The 21265-nt window shown below is 40.9% G+C and overlaps 1 protein-coding gene across 1 annotated transcript; it reads right to left on the minus strand.

The window, feature by feature from the left end:
- Window positions 1-1117: 1117 nt before the first annotated feature.
- LOC131242208 (acetyl-CoA carboxylase 1-like) lies at window positions 1118-20876 on the minus strand. The gene is made up of 32 exons (XM_058240722.1): window positions 20479-20876; window positions 18784-19159; window positions 17930-18136; window positions 17669-17830; window positions 17242-17334; window positions 16955-17050; window positions 16494-16667; window positions 16324-16417; window positions 16029-16216; window positions 15887-15937; window positions 14759-14798; window positions 14549-14673; window positions 14275-14391; window positions 14077-14151; window positions 13924-13980; window positions 13645-13749; window positions 12912-12998; window positions 11806-11997; window positions 10408-10596; window positions 9793-9903; window positions 9631-9720; window positions 9353-9529; window positions 8901-8978; window positions 8325-8447; window positions 7236-7505; window positions 6793-7148; window positions 5731-5968; window positions 5271-5623; window positions 4979-5192; window positions 4217-4396; window positions 1934-4087; window positions 1118-1380 (listed from the first exon to the last, which is right to left on the minus strand). Exons 2-32 carry the CDS (start codon window positions 19156-19158, stop codon window positions 1324-1326), a joined length of 6828 nt encoding a protein of 2275 aa, XP_058096705.1. The 5' UTR covers window position 19159; window positions 20479-20876; the 3' UTR covers window positions 1118-1323.
- Window positions 20877-21265: the final 389 nt, after the last annotated feature.

Raw genomic sequence — 21265 nt, forward strand, 5'->3', positions numbered from 1 at the left:
TTGCTATGCTTTTTCCGTGGACATGATTTGGGAAATATGGCTGCTGGGTGTCCTATCTTTGAATTCATATGAATGGAAATAGCCATTGAAAGATGGAAGAGAGAGAGAGAGAGAGAGAGAGAGAGAGAGAGAGATGTGGGCATCCTGAAGGTTCTTATTAAGCAGAGTTTTTTGTGAAGACGGCAGTGATTTGCTGTTTTCTTACCATCTTCTGGATTCCAGTGTTTCTTCTTTCTTTTTTTTCTTTTTTAGTTGGGATTTTGACTAAATTGGCCAACTTTTTGGAGAATTAGTGGACAGAATGCGTACTGAGTAAACTCTGTACGGTCCACTGTGATTTATGTATTTGATCCACTCCGTCCATCCATTTTACCATATAATTTTAGGTGTTGATCCCGAAAATGAAGAATATCCAAAGTTCAAGTGGACCACACCACAGGAAACAGTGTGAATTGAACTAGTACCATTGAAAATTTCTTGGGAGCCACATAAGTTTTGGATTAAGCTGATATTTGTGTTTTCTCTTCATCCATGTCCGTGTGATCTGATGAACAGGTTGGATGACAAATAAACATCACTATGGGCCCTAGCAAGGTTTCAATGGTGGAAATCATTATTCCCACCGTTTCCTGGAAGCGGTGATAAACCACATACATTCATGGTGGGCCCAACAGAGTTTACTCAATGTGATAAAAGCATGCTGAGTAACTCAGTATGCAATCCAACTCAGTATGCAATCCAAGGAATGGTAGGATAATTATTGCAAATGTATGTAGTATGATGATCGGACCGATGATCTGATGATCGGACCGATGATCTGATGGGCCCCACGAGTGATGAACCACATCCCCAAGAATCTCCCTGATGCGACCATCTTCACCAAAGACACCTCAACATTTTGCTCAGGAAATTACATACCATAGACAGCCATCAAAATGCATAGTTTCATAATGTGATCAATTCTGAAAGGCAACTGCAGACCCAACGGTCCACTAATCAACCTTCATGATTTATTTCTTCATAAATTGCATTCCTTAACAGACAAGGATTTGAAAATCTCTCCTGAACAAATATAGATCCCTATGAAAATCTCCTAGAGCTCTACATCACATGGATATCTACCAAAATTTACAATTTGCAGCAGCAATTCATAAATAAAAACTCAGAGAGAAAGGTGAGAACCTCCTACCCATGTATTGTGGGTGAATTAACATTACTAGGCTGTGATCAGATGTTATTCCTGACATGCAATACATAACAGCAGATGACGTCCACTTTCCAAGAAACAAAATCTACAACCATCACAGACTGCAGTATGTGGGATCAGCTGAGAACCTGCTTAAGATCTTCGATCAACTGCATTCGGCTCGATGCTTCAACCTGCATTTAATTCCAATAATCAACTGCTTAGTTTTTACCCCATTCCATTTTATTTCATTCAATTCTTTTAGGCTGTGTTTGGGTCTCCAATCAAATTGAATTGCAGTCAGTCAGTTCCATAAAAAGCAAAAAAATAAAAATAAAAAAAAACAAAAACAAAAACAAAACACAGGGCAAGCCCTACTGGATTTCATGACGGTTGGACTGTAAATTGCAATTACTGTTGCCTCAACTCCAAATAGAATCACACAAAATTGCTATTAGGGGGCATGGTGGTCACTGTGAATTAAAATCATAGTTTTAAATATCGATTTCAAAACGATATGATTCAACATACTGAGATGGGGACCGAGTCGGGGCAAGTTGTCCTGGTTTTGGTCCCCATGCAATCGCACTCTGAAACCAATACTTAAATCAATGATTTAAATGGAAATGGCCCACTTTGATCACTTCCTCTATAATGAATTCAACGGATTGCATTGAGCATCCCTACAAGCTCTTGCCTATAAAACGATACTGTTACATAAAGCATGATAGTTAACCAATGGTTTACCTTGTGAAGAAGGGCAGCAAGACCATGAGGCAGAGCTCGCAAATCTGACACGGATTCACTGAGACTTGATAGCTGAAGGGTAATCTTCTGAACCCGCAATTCCTGCAAGTGTTCCTCATAGTTTTGAGGGTTATCTTTCCAAGCAAAGAAAGCATTGTCATCTTCCCAGATGTCCTCTTGGGCTTCGGCAGGCTGGGACACCATGAACCATTTCTTGATCAGGGCCATTGCTGATTTATGAGACAACTGCTCACCGGCAGCATCTCTAACAGTCCTGATCAGCGACGCCTCTGAAACTCTCCGGTTTAGTCTCTTGTAAAAGAACGATCGGGAACTCCCCCAATCAACAACTTGTCTGATCACCCCTTTCGCAGCCATTCTGAGGGAAGTGTCATGCAATTCCGCAAACTTGGTTGCGATCTGAGTGTAGACTGGCAGAAGCTGTTTCTCACGAGATCTTATGCTCTGTTGAAGTGCTTGTACGGAACTGGGGGCCCCGCCACTCCTGGCCTCCTGAAGCTTCGCCTTCAGTGTAATCAATTCGGAGTCAAGCCGACCCATGCACTCCAGGAGCTCTTTCGACCTGAACTTGATCTCGATCATCCCTTCTGGTTCAAGAACGTTGCCTTTGGCAGTCCTTTCTGCATACATCTCAATGTGGTCTGGATTGATTCTGCTGTCGACAACAACCCATGCACCTCCACGAAGCTCGCCCATCATGGGGATGTAGACAAAGACTGGCTGTTTATAGGATCGGAGGTTCTCGACAATGGTTGAGCCGGCCTGAAGAATCCCTTCAAAGAGGTCCCGCTGCCCACCTGAGAAACCTCTCCAGTTGGCCATGATGAAAAGTGGAAGCTCTTCTCTGTTAAAATCCAACAGTGCCTGAGCAGTCTTGGTGGCCGAATCAGGAAACCAGACCTGTCCTGCCTGGGGAACAACCCTTTCATGAGAATCAAGCTGACCAGGGTCCGCAGGGATAATTTGCATCACCGTCTGTGTTTCGACAGCAACAATTCCAATAGGTATTCCTCCAAGTTTTGCCCTTCCTGTTACCACCGTCCTAGCCCAACCCTCCAGCGTCTCTACAAAGCTATCTTTGTCAAAAATACCGCCAAACCACTTGCCGCTGTTATCCTGAATGCCACAAATAGCTGCACGAGGATCGCACGAGTTCTCTGGGAAATACTCCACAGGCCTCTCCGGAGGGTCCAAGGAACCCAAGACAGGAAGTGGCCCGCCAATGTAGGGTGGTACGTAGCTGAGCCAATTCAAAATGGCTGAAACACCTTCAAGATCATCTGACACAGTCAGATGAACGACCCCATTTGTTGCCATGATTTTTGGGCCACCTAGTTGCATATGGGAGCTGTATACTTCCCTCCCGAGAAGCTTGTTCAGTGCAGAAAACCCCGTCAGAATTATAGGCTGATCAAGGCGCTGAATGCAACGCATGCCAAGACGAGCAAGATATGCACCTATGCCAACTGTTCGGCCAGTTACATACGTCAAGGTAAAAGTCTCCCTGTACGATCTTGAATAAGCACCAGCAATGGCACCGCTGCCAGTTAAGTTCTCAACTCCCAACCCGTCCTCCTTTCCAACGATGGTGTCTATGACCCATCTGATTTCACCACTTTCAAGCTTCAACTCATGCGCTATCACAGATGAACTGATGTGTGCATAATCTTCGGGGGTCAAGTAAACATACTGAAACCCGCGCTCTGGGGTTGTTTCATCAGACCATCCGACTCGGAAGCAAGCTTTCACTTCTTCAGACACCCCAATTCTCGCACCAGAGTTTGCTGCCAAATAAATTAACGGCAGTTTCTCCGCACAAGCCATGTTGGTTACGGCGAGAAAGAATGCATCCTCTCTTGGACCAAAGGATCCAGCTTTAAATGTAACATCATTCGCAACAATTAGAATAGTTCTTCCGTTGGGGAACTCAGGAGTGCGCATCTCCATTCGCCAGGCTACCATGCCTACATCATTGCGAGCAGCAGGTCGCTTGACAGGGACCAGAGGAGTATCCCATGCTCCTTGTTTGTTGGCAAAAACCAGCTCTGTGACTTTCAGCAGATCTCTGTCCTTGGGTTTGTTAGCACCCGGGACATGAGACGTCCACAATCTTTGCAAAGCCGTTTCAAATGCCTGCAAAAGACAATCCTTTCCACTAAGGATGATTTATGAAGAAAAACCATTTTGAACAGGACCACAAAATAGTATCGCAAAATCTCTAAACCCAATTGGCAGTAAATTAATGGAAGGCTAAGTATTCACCAGTGGAAAATCATAGCAGTAAGTAGTGTTGCTCTTCCTTGCCAGAAGTCGCTTGCGGTCAATGTCTGCCAATGGCTGATTACGGGCAGTCACGGGCATGCCATGCAAAGGACCGGAGACAGAGAAGGCAGAATGAAAGACCACTTCATGTGTGTCGGCATCCTCTAGCTCTCGATATATCTGCAATATATATGTATGCAAGTTAGTCTCGAAAAACACCGAAAAATAAACATGTCGACCTATCAGAGCCAAAACCAAAGAAACCTTAGCAGCAAAAATAATAATAATAATAAACTTTGCTTACTAAAGATATTCCTGGTTCCAAGGCCAACATGATAAGCAAGCATCAAATTGGAGCCAAGATATCTTATATATCTGACTTGTGATTTGAGGCAGAAAAAGTGGGAAGGGGGGGAGCCTACATGATACGGGTTCTATACATAGTTTGCAAATTGGTTTTTGTGTATCGGATAGTCCATGACAGATACAGGGTCAAATCAAGCCGATACAGGCCAATATAGCCATATGTTTGCAGACAATACCGGATGTATTGGGTGAAACGTACCAGGATCAAACGATATGTCAAACCTTGGTTCCATATTACATGACACCCAAATGCCAGGCCTACCCTGTTGGCTTGGAATTGGCCAAACACAATTTGAGGGTGGCTACATCCAAACGATACTTACACTGGTAAATCTTACAGCAATCATGTTCCAAAAGAAGGTCACATGAACCATCATAAATGAATTAGAAACTTACATGCACCGTGCAAGTGTGACCGGTAACATTCGTCACTACAACCCTCCAAGCACCACTAGCAAGTCCAACAGAAGCCAGCCAAAGCTTCACTTCCCACTCACAAACAGCTAGCCTATGCATCCTTACACCAACAGATTCATGGATTTTCAATGCTAGCTCTTCCAAGATCATGCCAACTGTAGTTTCTGCTCGGCTGAGATTTATATCAACCCTCCTGGCATTGATGGTTCGAGAGTGGGATCAGATGGAAGGCATAAGAAAATGAGATAGCATAACTGATTAAAATACTCACCTGGAATATGGTACAAGATCATCTAGCTGTTGCTCGCGTAAGATGCACAAGTACATATGGGCATGCTCTGATTTGACTGTTGCATTATGCACATGTAATTCTAACTCTTCAAGTGCTGCCATTAAGGACCTCAATACACTGATAGAAGTGAAGGACATATTCAGCTGTGCTTCAGTTGTTTCTGCATTAAGACCTTGAGATAAAGAAAACCCTGTAGCTGCATTGGGTTGCCTAACAAGAGTTCGAAGAAACATCCTTTGGATATTATATGGCTTGTCCACAACAGTGTAGATATGCCATTGGCGATCCCGAGATTGCGTGTACTGTATATTTTCGTAGCCTTTAAGCTTATCCTGGATTAGAACATAGGACAATAAATTCCAAAAGCTCAGTTCAGGAGATATGGGCAAAAATCAAAAGAAAAGGAATTATAACAGGACAGGGCATTAAAATAACAAACCAGTTCAAGGAAAGTTGATAGAGGCGGTTCCAAATGGCGCAGTAGGGGTTCTTCTTCATAGTAAAGCTTTTCAGATGACCAGTGGAAGGAGTGCCGCATGGGTGCACGCCCCTCATCCCTCTGTATGATACAGCTGATGATCCCAACACCTGCACCACGAAGGCTGGAGCTCGCATCTCTTTCTTTCAGTATCTTGGCTAGTTTATTTACTCTTTCCTGAGCCTGATCTTCATCGCCACTGCAAAAGAATTTACATGAGTACAACAGCTAACAAAAGGGATACCTGCTATCCAATGCAAAATTCAACTGGCAGTTAAATTTAATAGATGAGTTTGTGCAACACACAAGGTTTTGGGAAATCTTGAGAAACTGTAGCCTCGCATCCAGATTCATGCTGCTGTGCCTAGAGCTGCAACTTGGGTTCAGGTCAGCCCAAACCTGACTGACCCAACACAAGCTCAGCTCAGGTTTGGTCAGGTTGTCAAGGTCTTCAGGTTGGGTTCCGGTTGGAAAATGCCAACCTGATTTGAATTCGGTTTGGGTTCAGGGTGAGCAAATTTGGGTGGGGTTAGACCGGGTTGGGAACAATTGCATGTATTTGGGTTGAGTTGGGTCAGCTCTGGTCAAGTCATGTCGGGTTGGGTCAATTATATGGGACTTCAGGTTGGGTACAGGTTGGGCAGCTTGATTTGGAAGTCGGGTCAAGTTGGGTTGGAGGTTGGGTCCTCTTGAGGTCCGGTTGTGCTCAGGTTGACCATCAACTTGAGCCAACCTGCTTGAGTTGCACCCCTAGCTGTGCCCCACGCATGGTGTATGCACTACGAGGGAATAGTTATCTCCACCTAGTAAAATTGTTAGTTCCTCACACCATAAGGGTAATTTGGTCAATGCCGAGATGGTAAGAGCACTCGCATACGAAACTTAATGGTACCAAATCACCCCTTTATGGGAAATATCAATTTTAGGGGGTAGAAATAGCACTCCACTACGCAAAAAATAAAAAATAATAATAATAATGAGAGAGAGAGAGGGGGGGGGGGGGGGAAATGAGGCCTGAAATACCTATCCTGGAGTAAACACATAGGATTGTTGATGCCAACTAATGTGATATGCAGCATGTTACCATGGCTATTCGGTTCCAAAGTTCCATTTGATACTGTCTCGCGAAGAGAACCAAAACTCGAGCAATGGGTAGCTTCCTTCAATGCAGCATTAATTGCATTTGGTAGAAACTGGAGAGATTTGATGATAACCATGACTCCCCATCTCTTTTCGCAGTGTTTCTCTACCACTGGCTCATCACACACTTGGTCTTCAGGAGCTTTTCTTTTCTCAATATGTTCTTCGGAGAACTCCCAGGAAGCAATAAGACCAGATCGATGCCACTGCATCCGGACACTTCCCTTCACAAGATAGGGCTGAGAAAGAACTGAGTTAGATATGTATTGAATAGTTGCGATGAGCATTGGCAAATATATGAGATAAATATGATTGTTTAATCCTACCTGGTATAACCTCCGCACATATGTCTCCACTACCCGCCTTTGAAGAGTGTGGTCACTGTGATCAAACAAACCTACAAGGGCGTCTTCAACAGCCAAGGACTCACCCACAAGGTCTTCCATCCTCTCATCAATTGCGCTTTTTCTCCTGGGTGTGTGTACATGCTCACCTTCCTCTGTAAACATCTCTAGCTCTGAGAGGCTTCTAGCAATGTTCGTTCGGAGTTCACTCAATTTGTTTTGCTCGAGCAGCTGGCTTGCTTTCAGTGCCAACTGTAGAAAACACATTCAAATTGCACACCCAATTTTAGCACTTTCAGAAAAAAAAAAAAAAAAAAAAAAAAAAACAAGAACTTTAATCAAGGGAACTTAGTGGGTTTTACCACACACTTGAATGGGGGGTTTCAGATAAGAGAACTGATCACCTACAGACACTGCCACCACAAGTGGTACAGGGCATTTTCAGCCCTTGGATGCATTTAAACAGCAGATTAATATATATATATATATATATATATATATATATATATATATATATATATATTTAATGCATCCAAGGGCTGAAAAATACTTATGATGCAGGCACCTGTAGGTGATCCGTTCTCTTCAGATAAAATAGAAGCAGAAGAAAACTCACATGTAGCAGATAACCTGCAAGATGTAGAGCAGATAGTTCCTAAACACAACTGCCAAGAGTGGTAGGACCCTAGGAGTCCCATATTTATAAGGGTTTTTACTTCTTTTCTTCTAGTCTTCTTTTTTGTAAGTAATGTTTTTATTGATAAGAAAAGATAAAATCAATGGAACGAAAGAGATATCTACAAGGAAGAGATATCCGTATAGATAATAAATATCTAGAAACCCCACCCTGAGTCTATCTGCAAATTCTCTTGGTGATTTTCTATTGTAAGGAGAAAAAAAAACAAAAACAAAAAGACAGACAAAGCAATGCATGGTACTTTTAACTATGTATGATTTTATGTCGGGGCCTTATAATTTCCAATAATCAGTGTCACCAAATGAACACCAGATACATCCAATAATTTTTTGGAGCAGCATAGAATGATAGACTAAAGTAATTGAATCTTGAACCTCAGAGTAAACTGTATGATTGAGAGCAGAAAACCGGATCAGTTTATCCCTGTAGGCAGCTGGATTAGGGTAAACCAAGGCTTCCATAAGTCGTAGTATCAGCTTATTTTTACTCCGAACACCCTGAAAGCACACCAACATATGCATAATGATTAAGTCACTATAGAAGCACCAACAAAGAAACACCTTAAAGCAGAAACAAGCATGAGCATTGGGGGTGCAAGTCGGGAAGTGTTGGATCGGGTTGAGAGTCAACCTGAGCCCAAGCTAACCTCAAGAGGACCCAACTGGAAATTCCAACCCAATGTGCCTACCTCAACCCGAAGTCCTCTATACCCGACCCGACCTCAACCCGACCCAACGCATGTGATTACTTCCATCCCTACTTAACCTGACCCGAATTTGCTCAGCCCAAACCCAACCCGAATTCAAATCAGGTTGCCATTTTCCAACCCGAACCCAACCTAAGGACGTTGACACCCTATGCAAACTTGGGTTGGGTCCATTGGATTCGGGTTGATCTGAACCCAAGTTGCAGCCCTAATGACCAAGTAAATATAACCAGTAAGTAAATACCTGATGAGATAGCACAATATCCACGATCTTCAGGAGGTCCTTCTCATATTGAAGCCGAAGGCGCTCAATTACATCCGCCTATGGAAAATGATAATATTGAAAGTAAGTGCCTCTATATGCATGCAGCTGTTCAACACGCAGGACTAGAAATTTACGAAAGAATATTGAGAAGAAACAAATAGCAGTCATTTCCACCAGAAAAATACAGACAATGCCTCGAGATTATGGGTTGAATTTGGATTTTGGACTTAGTATGGAAAAGAATGAGGTAATTCCATCAGTCTCAACTCCATGAGGCCTATTCTGTGAGTTGTCCATTTATCAGCGACACCAATATTCATTATTCGGTACATGATTCTAATTATAAGCTAATAACTAATATTTTTCATGCAATAAGGATAGATCTAACGAAGACAGCCAATATAGTTGGTATCTTAAGGAATATAAAAGACCTGAATGTTGTCACTAAAAAGTTCTTCAACGGATAAATATTCCTCAAAAAGGGACTGCACAATAACACGGGCATGACTTTCTCTTCCACCCTCATATGACTTGGCAAGACTCATTAGAGGCTCCACAAGCCTTTCTTGGGTAGCTCTTTCTTTATCAGGACAGGACAAGAGATGTGCCTACAGCACAATTTCAAGTTAAAACCTGAGATTTGTTCACCTAAAAAAGGGAAGAATATGCAATTAAGGAATTACGAGACATGCACAAAAGTGTCACTGACCTCAAGAAGCCCTCTCAATAATTTAGCTGGAAAATCTATGTTTTTCTTGGAGTTTGAGATCACTTCATACTCCTTGAACTTTGCATCCAGCTGATATTCATAAGAATCAGTAACATCTCAAGCTGAGAAATGGTGAAAAGGAAGCATAAGATATGAACCAACCTCGTTTCGTAGATCCTTTGGAAGGCGGGTTGCTAAGACCGCCATGCACTCTTGCCATTGTAGGAAAGGGAGCTCAGGACTGTCCAGGCAGTTCAGCAAATCTTGCACAACCTGAAAAAGATTTGCTACTCAGTGATGTAATCAAAGCCAAATTTCATAGAAAGAAAAGGAGAAACGAAAAGACAGAACGGTGCATGCATAAAATCTGTTCTAACAGTGAAACATTACAGTGCATAAGAAAACTATTGAAGATATTGTGCTTGCGAAACAGGATTCACAAAGCCAAACCCAAATAGTTGGGACAAGGCTACGAGTCCTTGTTTCGCACAATGCATTTTTTTTTTCAAATCCAATTATTCAAAATAAATTCCACAGGCCAAGAAAGGCATTATCATTTCTACTACTACCATTATTATTGCTATTATCACTATTGATACATAACGTCTTATTTCGCTGAAAAAAGAGAAGTATGATAAAACAAAGGGCAGTGGTTGCCAATACAAATAGAAGGTCTAGCATGTATGGTTTCCTTCTAATATTCAAAAGTCTGTATTTAGTATTGCTGCACTCAGCATGCATAGTATAAGTTTATTCAAGTCATCCATCATTCCTTACTTCATCGATATTATGCTCATAGCCTGCAAGAATCATCCGGGCAGCATTTAAACTCGCAGCACATCTCTGGTGAACCTTTCCAGAAACTGCAGTAGGAGGGCCCAGGACAGGGAAGCATCCGTGAAATGGTTCTGCTTTTCTTACAGCTGAAGGGTCATCGAGATCAAGCCTTGCTATGAGAGCACCAGCCTGCAACAGAAAATGCTGTCAGCCAATGCTGTATATGGGCAGGTCAAATACTACAAAACCATAATTGCAATCATCCTGAAAACCACTCAATTTGATGCAGGCCCACAGCCCACCTAGCCCCAGTATAGGCCCAAACAATAATGTAGGCCCACAACCCACTGTAGGGCGAAACTTGTGGTGATTGTTGGACTTTATTATAGATTTGGGGGCCTAGATCAAATGTTGCAATTTATTATTTTTTGGAGGATATGGGGGCTGATATAAAGAAGTGATTAAAGATAAGAGAAGGTTGTGATTGAAGATATGGGGCTAATTTAGAGATGTTATTAAGATTATTTTCTATATTTGTTTTTAATATTATTAGGCTTTTACCATTTTAGGTAGATTAGATTGATTTGAAGTCAACTATAATTGATTTGAAAATCAATCTCTTCGTCAGGGAATTCTCATTAGAGATTCAATTGAGAGTCTATAAAAAAGAAGGGTGGTGTAGGAAGTAGTCATTCTAAGTTTTTCGAAGGGTGAGTTTCCGTAAGTACTATAAGAAGAAGTTTGATAGATATTAATAAAGTTATTTCTCACTTGCTATTCAAATATTCTTACACGTGTAATTCTTGCCCACTTCTTTGAGATTCGGTGTCAATATCTAATTGTTTTGATAACTAGGTTGCACCACAATTGAAGCCCTAAAACCATATCAGACCTCATAACCCACCATAGGAAGTGTATAAGAAAATGGACACATCCATCTTTAACAGACATAAGGTGTGTTTGGATGCTCAAATAAACTGAATTGCAATCCATTACAGGAGAAATGACCACCATGGGGGTACCGCTACTTTAATTCATCATGACTAACAAAGCCCCAATTGTAATTCCATGCGTTTCAAGTTGGACTAGAAACAATGAGTGAGTGCAGACAAGAGACTAGTCCCTCATTATGGGGTGGTAATAGCCCCACTTGGGTCATTAACTCTTGGTTGCATTGAATTTTTTGCAATTCAATTTGATTGAATATCGAAGAACTACCTTAATGTCGACAATGAAAATTCAAATGCAAGATTTAAAATAAAATGCAGGGCAAGACCAAAACTCATTTTTTTTCCTTTCTGACAGTAAAATAGCTTCTTCTTTTTCTTCCACTGAGCTACAGGCTCATAAAAATTTGACAGTAACAAGATGCTCAGCATCTTAGACTAGAAGAATTACCTGCATTGCCTGGCCTTCGGAAATCAAGAAATGAATAATTCCAGAAGCAGGTAACAAAAGAGGCATGCACATCTTCATAACCTCAACCTCTGCATATGGTTCATCCGCGTCCACATGACTACCATCCGGAACTAAAAAACGAAGCAGCTTGCACGGTGTCTCAGCAACTAACTTGGAAGGATCATGATCATTCTGTGAATAGCATAGAAAAGATCTCATTACTAACTTCTGCTCATATACAACCAACATACAAAGGATGTACCAGCCAAATAAACACATAAGAAATAACAGAGGAAAATATTTCCTACAGATTTGCCTGCTTAAGAAGCAAATTTAGTGAAGATGAAGAAAAACTGACAAGTCAAGAAGAATGTACCAATGCACTAAATTAAAAAGGTAAACCTCCAAGAAGCTATCAACAACATGACACATTATATACTCAAGAGGAATGCTACTACGATGTGCTTCACATAGTTATCCGTGAAGTATAACCAAAGCATATCCAAATGTGGTGATTAGGATCATTGATTTGGTGGGCCATCGTGTCAATGCAAAAGACCAAGGTCTCAGATGATCAGCCTATGGCTATCTGATCAGTGGCTCCTAAACAGATGGTCAAAATTGAAACGAAAGATTATCCACATTCAACTGGCAAAACACAGCAGTAGTTTCAATTAGGGGCTACAGTCCATCCACAGTGGCACCAGATCAATGATCCCAAACAACATAAAGTTTTGCCATGTGTATTGTAGGGACGTCCATGAAGCACATCCCACGACATCATTTCTCTGTAGTTGAACATTAAAGAACAATGCCGCTTCTGAATACATCGAGTGCAGGACACATTTTGACCGCTCAATTTTTTTATTTTTTTCTTCTGATGACGACAGGGTGTCCCTCCCCCTTTTTAAGGCGAGACTATTCCTTGCAGATGCACGCAATCACCTGCCAACCACGTGCATTGCGTAATCCACAGGGAGGGGAATTGAACTCATGTCTGTGGGGAGCAAACCCACAACCCAAGCTGTTTGCCCAAACATTGACGGGTTGCCCACTCCTCAATTAGAACTGTCTATGACGAAACAAAAAGGAATAATTGGTGTCACCTGTAATAAGCAAGTCCTTCCATCAATGAGAAGGCGAGTACCAGCTGCTTCTTCTTCTGCATATATCACATGACTGTTTCCATCCAACTACAACAAATGTATTTACCAATCAAAGATTAGTTAAATACAAATTTCTTAGAATGCTTACCCTTCACAAAAACATATAGAATCACACATTCCACCACAACTGCTTGCCCACCACCACTAAGCACATAAATTTTCAAAGGAAAAACTTGGAAATAATCAGGTTGTTAGTAAATAGGGTTTTTATTGCTCTTTTGATAGACAAGCAAGGGTTTTCCGTGTGCTCCTGCTTAATTTGCCATTTCTTATAAAAATAAAAGTAGTCATATGGATGATAGAGATAGATATAGATTTATGAAAAAGATAAAAGCTAAATCAGAGCCAGCATAATTCAAGAAGTATATCTAAGAGGATCACATCACTTGCTTCTCACACTCCGGGCATGATTTCCAACATTTCAGTCAACAAGTTAAAGAAAATTTGAGGTCCGAGAAAGAATTGAAAATAAGAGCATTCCAAAATTAAATAAATAAATAAATATTAGAACAGATAGATAGATAGACTGTCTCCTTCCATGAACTTGTCTGTACGCTTTTTCTGGCATAAAATACAGCTTTTTGGGTGTTGTAACTAATAAATCAATTCAGACATATAATTGATGCAGGATAAATATGAGAAGCGATGATGATGAAAATGGTAAGCTGCTTGCCTGCATCAATAGACCTCCATCACGCAAGGTATGAATCTCCGCTTCAATCTCTGATTGGTTCAACCGTAATCTATAGCTGCCTGGTCCTCCCCTTACCATTTCAATCTAACGGACAAACTCGGACAAGCTTAGTGGAGTACTCAACATTTCCATGTCAAATAAAAACATATATATATATATATATATATATATATATATATATATAAACAAAAATAACACCCAATTGAAAATGATAAAGCGCGTCATTGGAACTAGAGTCCATAGCATTTGGATAATTACCGTGTATTTGCTTCCTTCAATGTTCAAAGAAACTTGAGAGTTGACAAGGGATATGTGCTGCAGTGAAGATGGTCCGCTCATTAGATAAAGGTTATAAGACTAAATAGACAATGCCCAAAGTCAAATAAGCTAAGGGATGCTATAATGCAATACCTTGGGTGGGATTTGCCCCTTCCCAAGATAACCAACATAATCAGAGACCAGAGCTGCACTACTAGCTGATGCTTTCTGTTGCATAATAAAAGAAAGGATTATTAATTACTCTGCAATGTTAAACGCTTCCACAGATGATAATAATAATAATAATAACAGTCTTAATACAAATGACATGGTAAAATTAGTAATGCTTACAAAAAGAGCTCCTCCGACAACTGAAATGTACCAAGGAGGCCTCTCAGCCCTGACCCGCATCGCAATTCTCCTGTCCAACCAGCCTGTGTGGATCTTGTTGTCTCTGTATTCTGAAGCCTGAATAAAAATAAAATCTCTTGCATTAACATCTACTTACATAGTTATTCCACATGCTAATCACTTCTCCTGGAGAAATGGAACACTTTTTTAATAGGTAATAGAACTTGGATTTTCATGGTAGAAGAGATGACATCTAAAACAATAGGAAGTTTACATGTAAAAGATCAATGGTATAATCAACATTTGTGCGGATTTCTCCTCGAATTTGGATCTCCTTTAGCCCAAGGACCATGTTAGCTATTGCTAATGCTCTAGACTCTCCAAAAGCAAAAACATGCCCTGAGATGGAATAACAGTATTAGCGATAGCGATAATAATCAGAAAGGATATAGAATTCACGGGCATGAATACTATAGTTACTTACCGAATTGAGAATCAGAGAACTCGTGAATTCCTCCTCCAGACTGTGAATCATGTAAACATTCTTTGTATAAGTCTTCTATAAAGCTCAAGGAGTTTGTAGTCATACAAACAAGCAAGGATGTAGATTCTACTCATAGCCAGTATTGCAAACAAGATCATTGATTGAGGGAAAAAGTAATTATTTGTTGCAAAAATGAAACAGCAATAGATCTACAAATATAAGAAACTATTGCATGGAAAAAAAAAAAAAAAAGTGTTTAAGTTTTTTAGGCAGGTTTTAGTGAAAGACGGTATTTCATTGATCATCCATGTCTCATGGACAAAAACAGAATTCATAGTGTTGCTGCTTTGCTGGAGTAGAGTCAACCAAGTACTGGGCAATTCACAACCAAGCCACATTAGATACGAATCTGAAGGTGGCTGGGCTCACATCTCCACCAAAACAAGTCAATGTGGATGAATCTCAAGTCAACACAATGAGTTTTAGAGCATTGATTAGAAACGACCTGTCTTCCTAAAATATTTTTTACGTGCTAGAAAAGAACATGAAATGTGTAAGAATATAGGTGGGGAAATTCCTACGAGCACTCCATTCTCAAGTACCTAGGAAAACACTCCGGCACTTCCATTTAACACACACACACACACGGCCCACGTGATCTATTCACACCATTCATCCTGACAATCCAATGCATCACCTGAGAAAACTTCTAGCACCCAGCACCTAGCCCAAGCCAAACTAAGGTGGGCGGCAGAAAAGGGAACAAGATTGGAGGAAACACCCACCCTTGAATTTCATAGGGGCCCATCTGGGTCTCCGAACAGCCTGAATCTTTGTCCAAACCTTCTTCTAGAATGGATGAAGGGTCTAAACGGCCTTGATTACATATGAACAACACGGTGAGACCCCCACGCTAATCAACGGTGGGTGTCCCATCTCAATATGTCCCCTATGCTGTGGCCCATCCGAGTTTTGGATCTGGCTGACTTCTAAGCTCTAAGGATTTTCTGAGGTGACGCATCTTATGGACAGATTTGATCCTGTGAAAACATAACTGGGACCTCACATCTACCCAGTACCACTGGAGCGCAACCCTAAATATTTTACTGACAAGGCTAGAAGATGTACCTTCACTGAGAAATATGCCCATGCATTCGGCTTGCTTTTAAAGTTCAGTTCCTGCAACAAATCAACCAATTCCAATCAAGTTCTTCGTACAAACAAATTAGGAAAGATTACGGAAAAAAATTTCATGCCCCATAAGTCTTACCTGTACTTTTCCACTAGTAGGCTTGAAACCATCATCAGGATCTTCACTTGTTACACGCACAGCTACACAATGACCTTTTGGCTTCACCGAATCTGCCTTATCAAAATCGAACGGGGTGGAACTGATTGATGTTTTCTTCCAGGCATCATACCCTCCACCAGGTTCCATTCCATAAAAACGCCTGATTTCTAATAAGCACAGGCAAGCATAAGCAAACCACCATGACAGTGAGCAGCACAACAACATAAGCAAGCAAAAGCCATGTAATAGTCATTGTAAATAAGCAAACTCATACCAGGAATTTGCCAGAGAGGAATCCCCATTCCCACCGCAACTTGAGCCGCTGGCAAACTTATTTCAGCTATCCATTCGGTGACCGGATGCTCCACCTAAAGCAGACCCGATAGTGAGTGAAAAAAAACACAAAATTGTAAGAAAGTGTAGTTTCTGCTTATTGCCACGAACCTGCAACCTTGGATTGAGCTCTAAGAAATAGTACTCGCCAGTGTCCATGCTGTACAGATACTCAACAGTTGCTGCCCCAACATAACCTACACACTTAGCAAGCCTCCTTGCGGCTTGCTCCAGCTGTTTCACCGTCTCAGGCGGGGCTACTGTAATTGGACCCTCCTCAATAATCTGGACATAAACGACTGTATTAACATCTTCTACAGAAAGTTTCACTTGGAAATGATGCTAAACATCCATGTTCTCAAAAAAGGGAACCATGGCCCTTTAGAAAAGAAAATATCAGTCTGACCTATCAGGAAATTAGTTGGAGAATAGAATCAAAGAAAGGTTCCGACATGGAATATTGACATATTGCCATTGATGAGGAAAAGAAGTTGGAACTAAAACTATATTGCTGCAATATGATATGGAGATACCCGTCAAAATTAGCTATAACAGCCAAAGGAAATGGTTACCTTTTGATGTCGCCTCTGAACACTGCAATCACGGCTGTGCAACGCTGCAACATTGCCATACTGATCGCAAAGTAGCTGCACTTCCAAATGCCGGCTCTAAAAGAAGGCATCAATGTGGCATGTCAGGATAAGGTTTTAACTCTAGTATTTTATTTGTTTTAGCAAATTCAATCACAACATGGAAACTATCTTTTCCATTGTCAAATGCAAAAGCCCCAACATACTATGTTTGGGAGATGAAGACAACAGCTTAATGACATGGATCAGACCATTGGGAAATGTCTCACCTGGGAAGCAACCTTCATTATAAATATCGGAGAGCCAGGAACTTCACCCTGAACTTGCTTGAACAAGGCCCTCACTTCATCATCATTATGAACCTATATAGCAAGCAGATAAAGTTCAGTTGAAATTGGAAAAGAATCCCAAAAGTTCAAAGCCAAGTTCCTTTACATGCAAAGTAAACAACTCCTTCCAATATTACAGAACACTGATATGACACCAGCTTTCCTTTAAAACAGAAATGAACGTTGATAAGACAACTAACAATTCCCCAGTGCCCACCAATATTCCACGTGATTTCAGTATTTGCATAGGTGGTCATGTTTTGTGGAAATGTCGGGCCAGGAAGTACAAGCAAACTGCCCAAAGCAATTTTTGCACGGGAGATATGCTGTCTATGATAAGAAAATCATTTGGGAGTATGACACAAACCTTTCTTATCCCTTTACCACCGCCACCCCAGGATGCCTTGATCATGGCTGGATAACCCACCACCTGACAACTGGCCACTGCTTCTTCCGTTGTATAAACACAAGCTTCTCGATAGATTTCCTCTGGGATACTTTCCAAGCAACTCTCTGGAGGAATTTTTACCTGCAGGAAATTTCAAATATTGTATTGACCCGCTAGCATGTATAACTTGAATATCTAGTGGGTAAAAAGAACTAAAAACCAAACTTGTAAAAAAATTACATGTGAGCCACTCCATGGAAGTGTTGGAACGCCTGCTGCTTGCGCAATCAGAGACGAACCGATTTTGTCTCCCAATGCAGCCATCGATGAAGCTTGAGGCCCAAGAAATATTATTCCCTTTGCATTCAATGCATCTGGCAGTTCAGGGTTCTCAGATGCATGGCCCCAACCAGGCCAAACAGCATTTACATGTGTTATCTCCGCCATCTGCAGAACACACATGTTATGAAAGAGCAAATATTGCTAAAAGCTTAATCTTTAAGGCTGCATTTGCACCTCAATAGAGTGGAATTGACTGAATCGTAGTTACCTTAGCATGCATAATGAGGAAGTCTACAAATTGCAGTTGCATTCCTTTCAAGTCCGAATAAAAATAAGCATAACTGCAATTTGGAGTATAGTCCCGCAATATGAATACCACGGCAGTCAATTGCAATTTGGTCACTTCCACTTTATTGATCTAACTAATCCGATTCAATTCAAGGGCCCATTTGGACACACTTTTGCAGAAGGGTTATTTCCACAAAAGGGGGGCTTTCATGCCTGTTTTTCAGTCAACTTGACAAAAGCCAATCTGATTGGATTTCATCAAGTGGGCATTTTAGCGCCTATTTTGTCAAGCAGGAGATGAGAGTAGGTTTTGTGAGAGTGCATCCAAGCACACAATGCAAATTGGGGTTTGGCTCAAAATGTTGTTTAGGTGTCAAACACCCCTTTTGAGGCTGCACCCAAATGGACCCCAATAGTGCATATGGTGAAGCAGCCGTATAGGTAACTAAACTCCCAAACCAGTAGGAGTGAAACAGAAGCAACCAGAGTTTGGGAACAAAATCATAGCAGAACCGAGTGCTGACCTCCACAATGAGTTGCACATTGGCGTAGTTATTATTGTTGGTGCCACCTGGAACCTCAACAAACTGATCGGCGATTCTAATGTGTTCTGCATTGATTCTCATGTCTTCTGGAGTCGCCATGGCCACCAACAAAATGGCCTTTTCAGTTCCAAATGTCTCATAAGCCCATGTTCTGATACTACGCATAAATTTGACTGCTGCCATTCCATTGTTTGCAACTAAGATACTGTGGATAGGCGTCTTCCCGCCGAGTGCTGTGCAGAATTCATCCACTTTCGATAACGTTGTCGGATGCCTAATTTGGACCTTCCCGTTTGCGAACCCATTCCCACGCCAAACTTCAGCCATAATTGGTCCCCTTTGGGCTTCAGACATTCTGCATATACATAATTAAATAATCACTAAATCCTATGTCAAATCTGAATTGTTCTTCTTCGTCTTTTTTAACTAAATTATCACAACTTGCAAAAATTTAAACATGGGCAAGCACTCTAGGAGAAAAGAGTAGAAACTGCATATGGCGGCATTTACTACTGACTTGTTACTTTGGTCTTTTAGTTGAAGCTTCAACAGGAATCCTAGCTACTACCGGTTGTTATCCACAAGACATGACTTACATACAAATGACGATGCTGATGGGATCCTCGACAAATTGAAATAAATAATCAGTTTGAAAAAGAAACAATGTAAAAGAGGTAAAAGAATCCAAGATGTCAAATAGTATCCCAAAAGAAGCTTGGTAACACCAGATTCTAAAAGCTAAAGCATAAAGCGAAATTTGATAAAGGCAGGGTGTACAGTTCACACTACCATCTTCACCAGCAAGGTGGGAGTGGTCTACAGACACCAAACACACACATCCCATAAGCCAATGTGGCAGCTAGATGCATTGGATCTGAGCCACTCGTCAGGTGGGCCCTGTGGTGAATGTGCCCTAGCAAAGTAATCAGGGCACCAACTCATCAGGTGGTTTTACAGTTAGAGGAGGACAACCAACCTTTTACATTCAATTTACATCCGTGGCCCACCTAATGAGGGAACTAGCCTGATTTCTTGCCTAGAGCAAATTCACCATGGGACCCCAACTGATGAATTGATCTCGCAGACTAGCTTGTGAGTGCAGTTCCTAGATATGCATCCAGCATTCCTCTTGTCAGCAATTTACATCAGTTACAAGAAGGACACCCAGATTCTAAATAACAGCCTTTGAGCTAGAAACCAATCACTAAAACAAACTAGCCCAAGTGCACATTATAGTAATCAGCCGTATAACCAAGATCCCAATTCAAATTTCAACAAAAACTACAACTCGGAAGGAAAAATAAAAATAAAAAATTTAACCCATGTCAAATCCAGAACAAATGTATGAAAATATATATATATATATATATATATATATATATATATATATATATACAAATCTGTTTGGAGAGAGAGAGAGAGAACAAAACAGCAACTTTAAACACAATCCAAAAAAATTTCAATAAACACAAACACAATTTCAGATCTCCAATTGAATGTATAAGTAAACTCATTTTGATCTGATTTGGGTCAGCCCAAAATCCATAATCCACTATTGTAACACAAACTAAAAAAAAAAAACAAAAAACCAAAATCACTAAAAAAACAAATTCCAAATAAAATTAAAGATGATGATGAAGAAGAAGAAGAAGAAGAAGAATTGGTGGAACTGACCTGAGAGACGAGGATGAGAACCCAGACACTGTAGAAGTAAGAAAAAAGAATCCCTCTTTTTTCTCACGCTTGAAAATTCAACAAGATTGCATATGTATGCATTGTATGAGAGAGAGAGAGAGAGAGAGAGATGGGAAAAGAGGGGGTTGGGTGTTAACGGCTTTAAAGGGAGTGCCACGTGATATCTGCCCACGCCTCTCTCGTAGTAGTTCCCAACTACCCCCTTTATATTCCTCAAAATTCCATCTTTCTCTCTCTGTCTCTCTTCTTTCTTTCTACAAATTGCGTGAGCGTGTGTGATTTGACTGAGAGTTGGGTGGCCGAGTCGAGCGACTCTTCTTAAAATAAGATAACGTCCTTCCAAATCCCTTCTTTCTTTCGGCCTTTTTTCATTTTTTATATTTTCCTTTCTTTTTCTGTTTTCATCTCGCTTTTTACTGTTGTTTCTTCGATCCTTCTCCGCGTCGAAATCGGATTGCGTACGGAGTTACTCGTAACGCTCATATTGTACTGAGTAAACTCATCTGAGCCCACCGTTACTGTATATAGTTTATCCACGCCGTCCTTCCGTTTTTCCAGCTCATTTAAGGGTTTGAGCCCACAATTAAAGCAAATCCAAATCTCAAATGGTTCATACCACAGGAAACAGTGGTAATAGTGATTTCCACCATTGAACCTTGCTAGGCCCCACATTAATATTTATTTATCATCCAACTTGTTCATAAGATCACATAGACATGGATTAATGGAAAAAAAAACAAATATAAGCGCGATCCAAAACTTTTGT

This window comes from Magnolia sinica, chromosome 4 (genome assembly GCF_029962835.1).
Source record: "Magnolia sinica isolate HGM2019 chromosome 4, MsV1, whole genome shotgun sequence".
Lineage (NCBI taxonomy): Eukaryota > Viridiplantae > Streptophyta > Magnoliopsida > Magnoliales > Magnoliaceae > Magnolia > Magnolia sinica.

Excerpts from the sequence above, each read along its gene's own strand:
- LOC131242208 (XM_058240722.1), bottom strand. The coding sequence starts at position 19,158 with ATGTCTGAAGCCCAAAGGGGACCAATTATGGCTGAAGTTTGGCGTGGG. Across the intron at positions 17,335-17,668 it reads GTGGTAAAGGGATAAGAAAG|GTTCATAATGATGATGAAGT; the intron begins GTTTGTGTCATA and ends CTTGCTATATAG. Across the intron at positions 9,904-10,407 it reads ATGAGCATAATATCGATGAA|GTTGTGCAAGATTTGCTGAA; the intron begins GTAAGGAATGAT and ends AATCTTTTTCAG.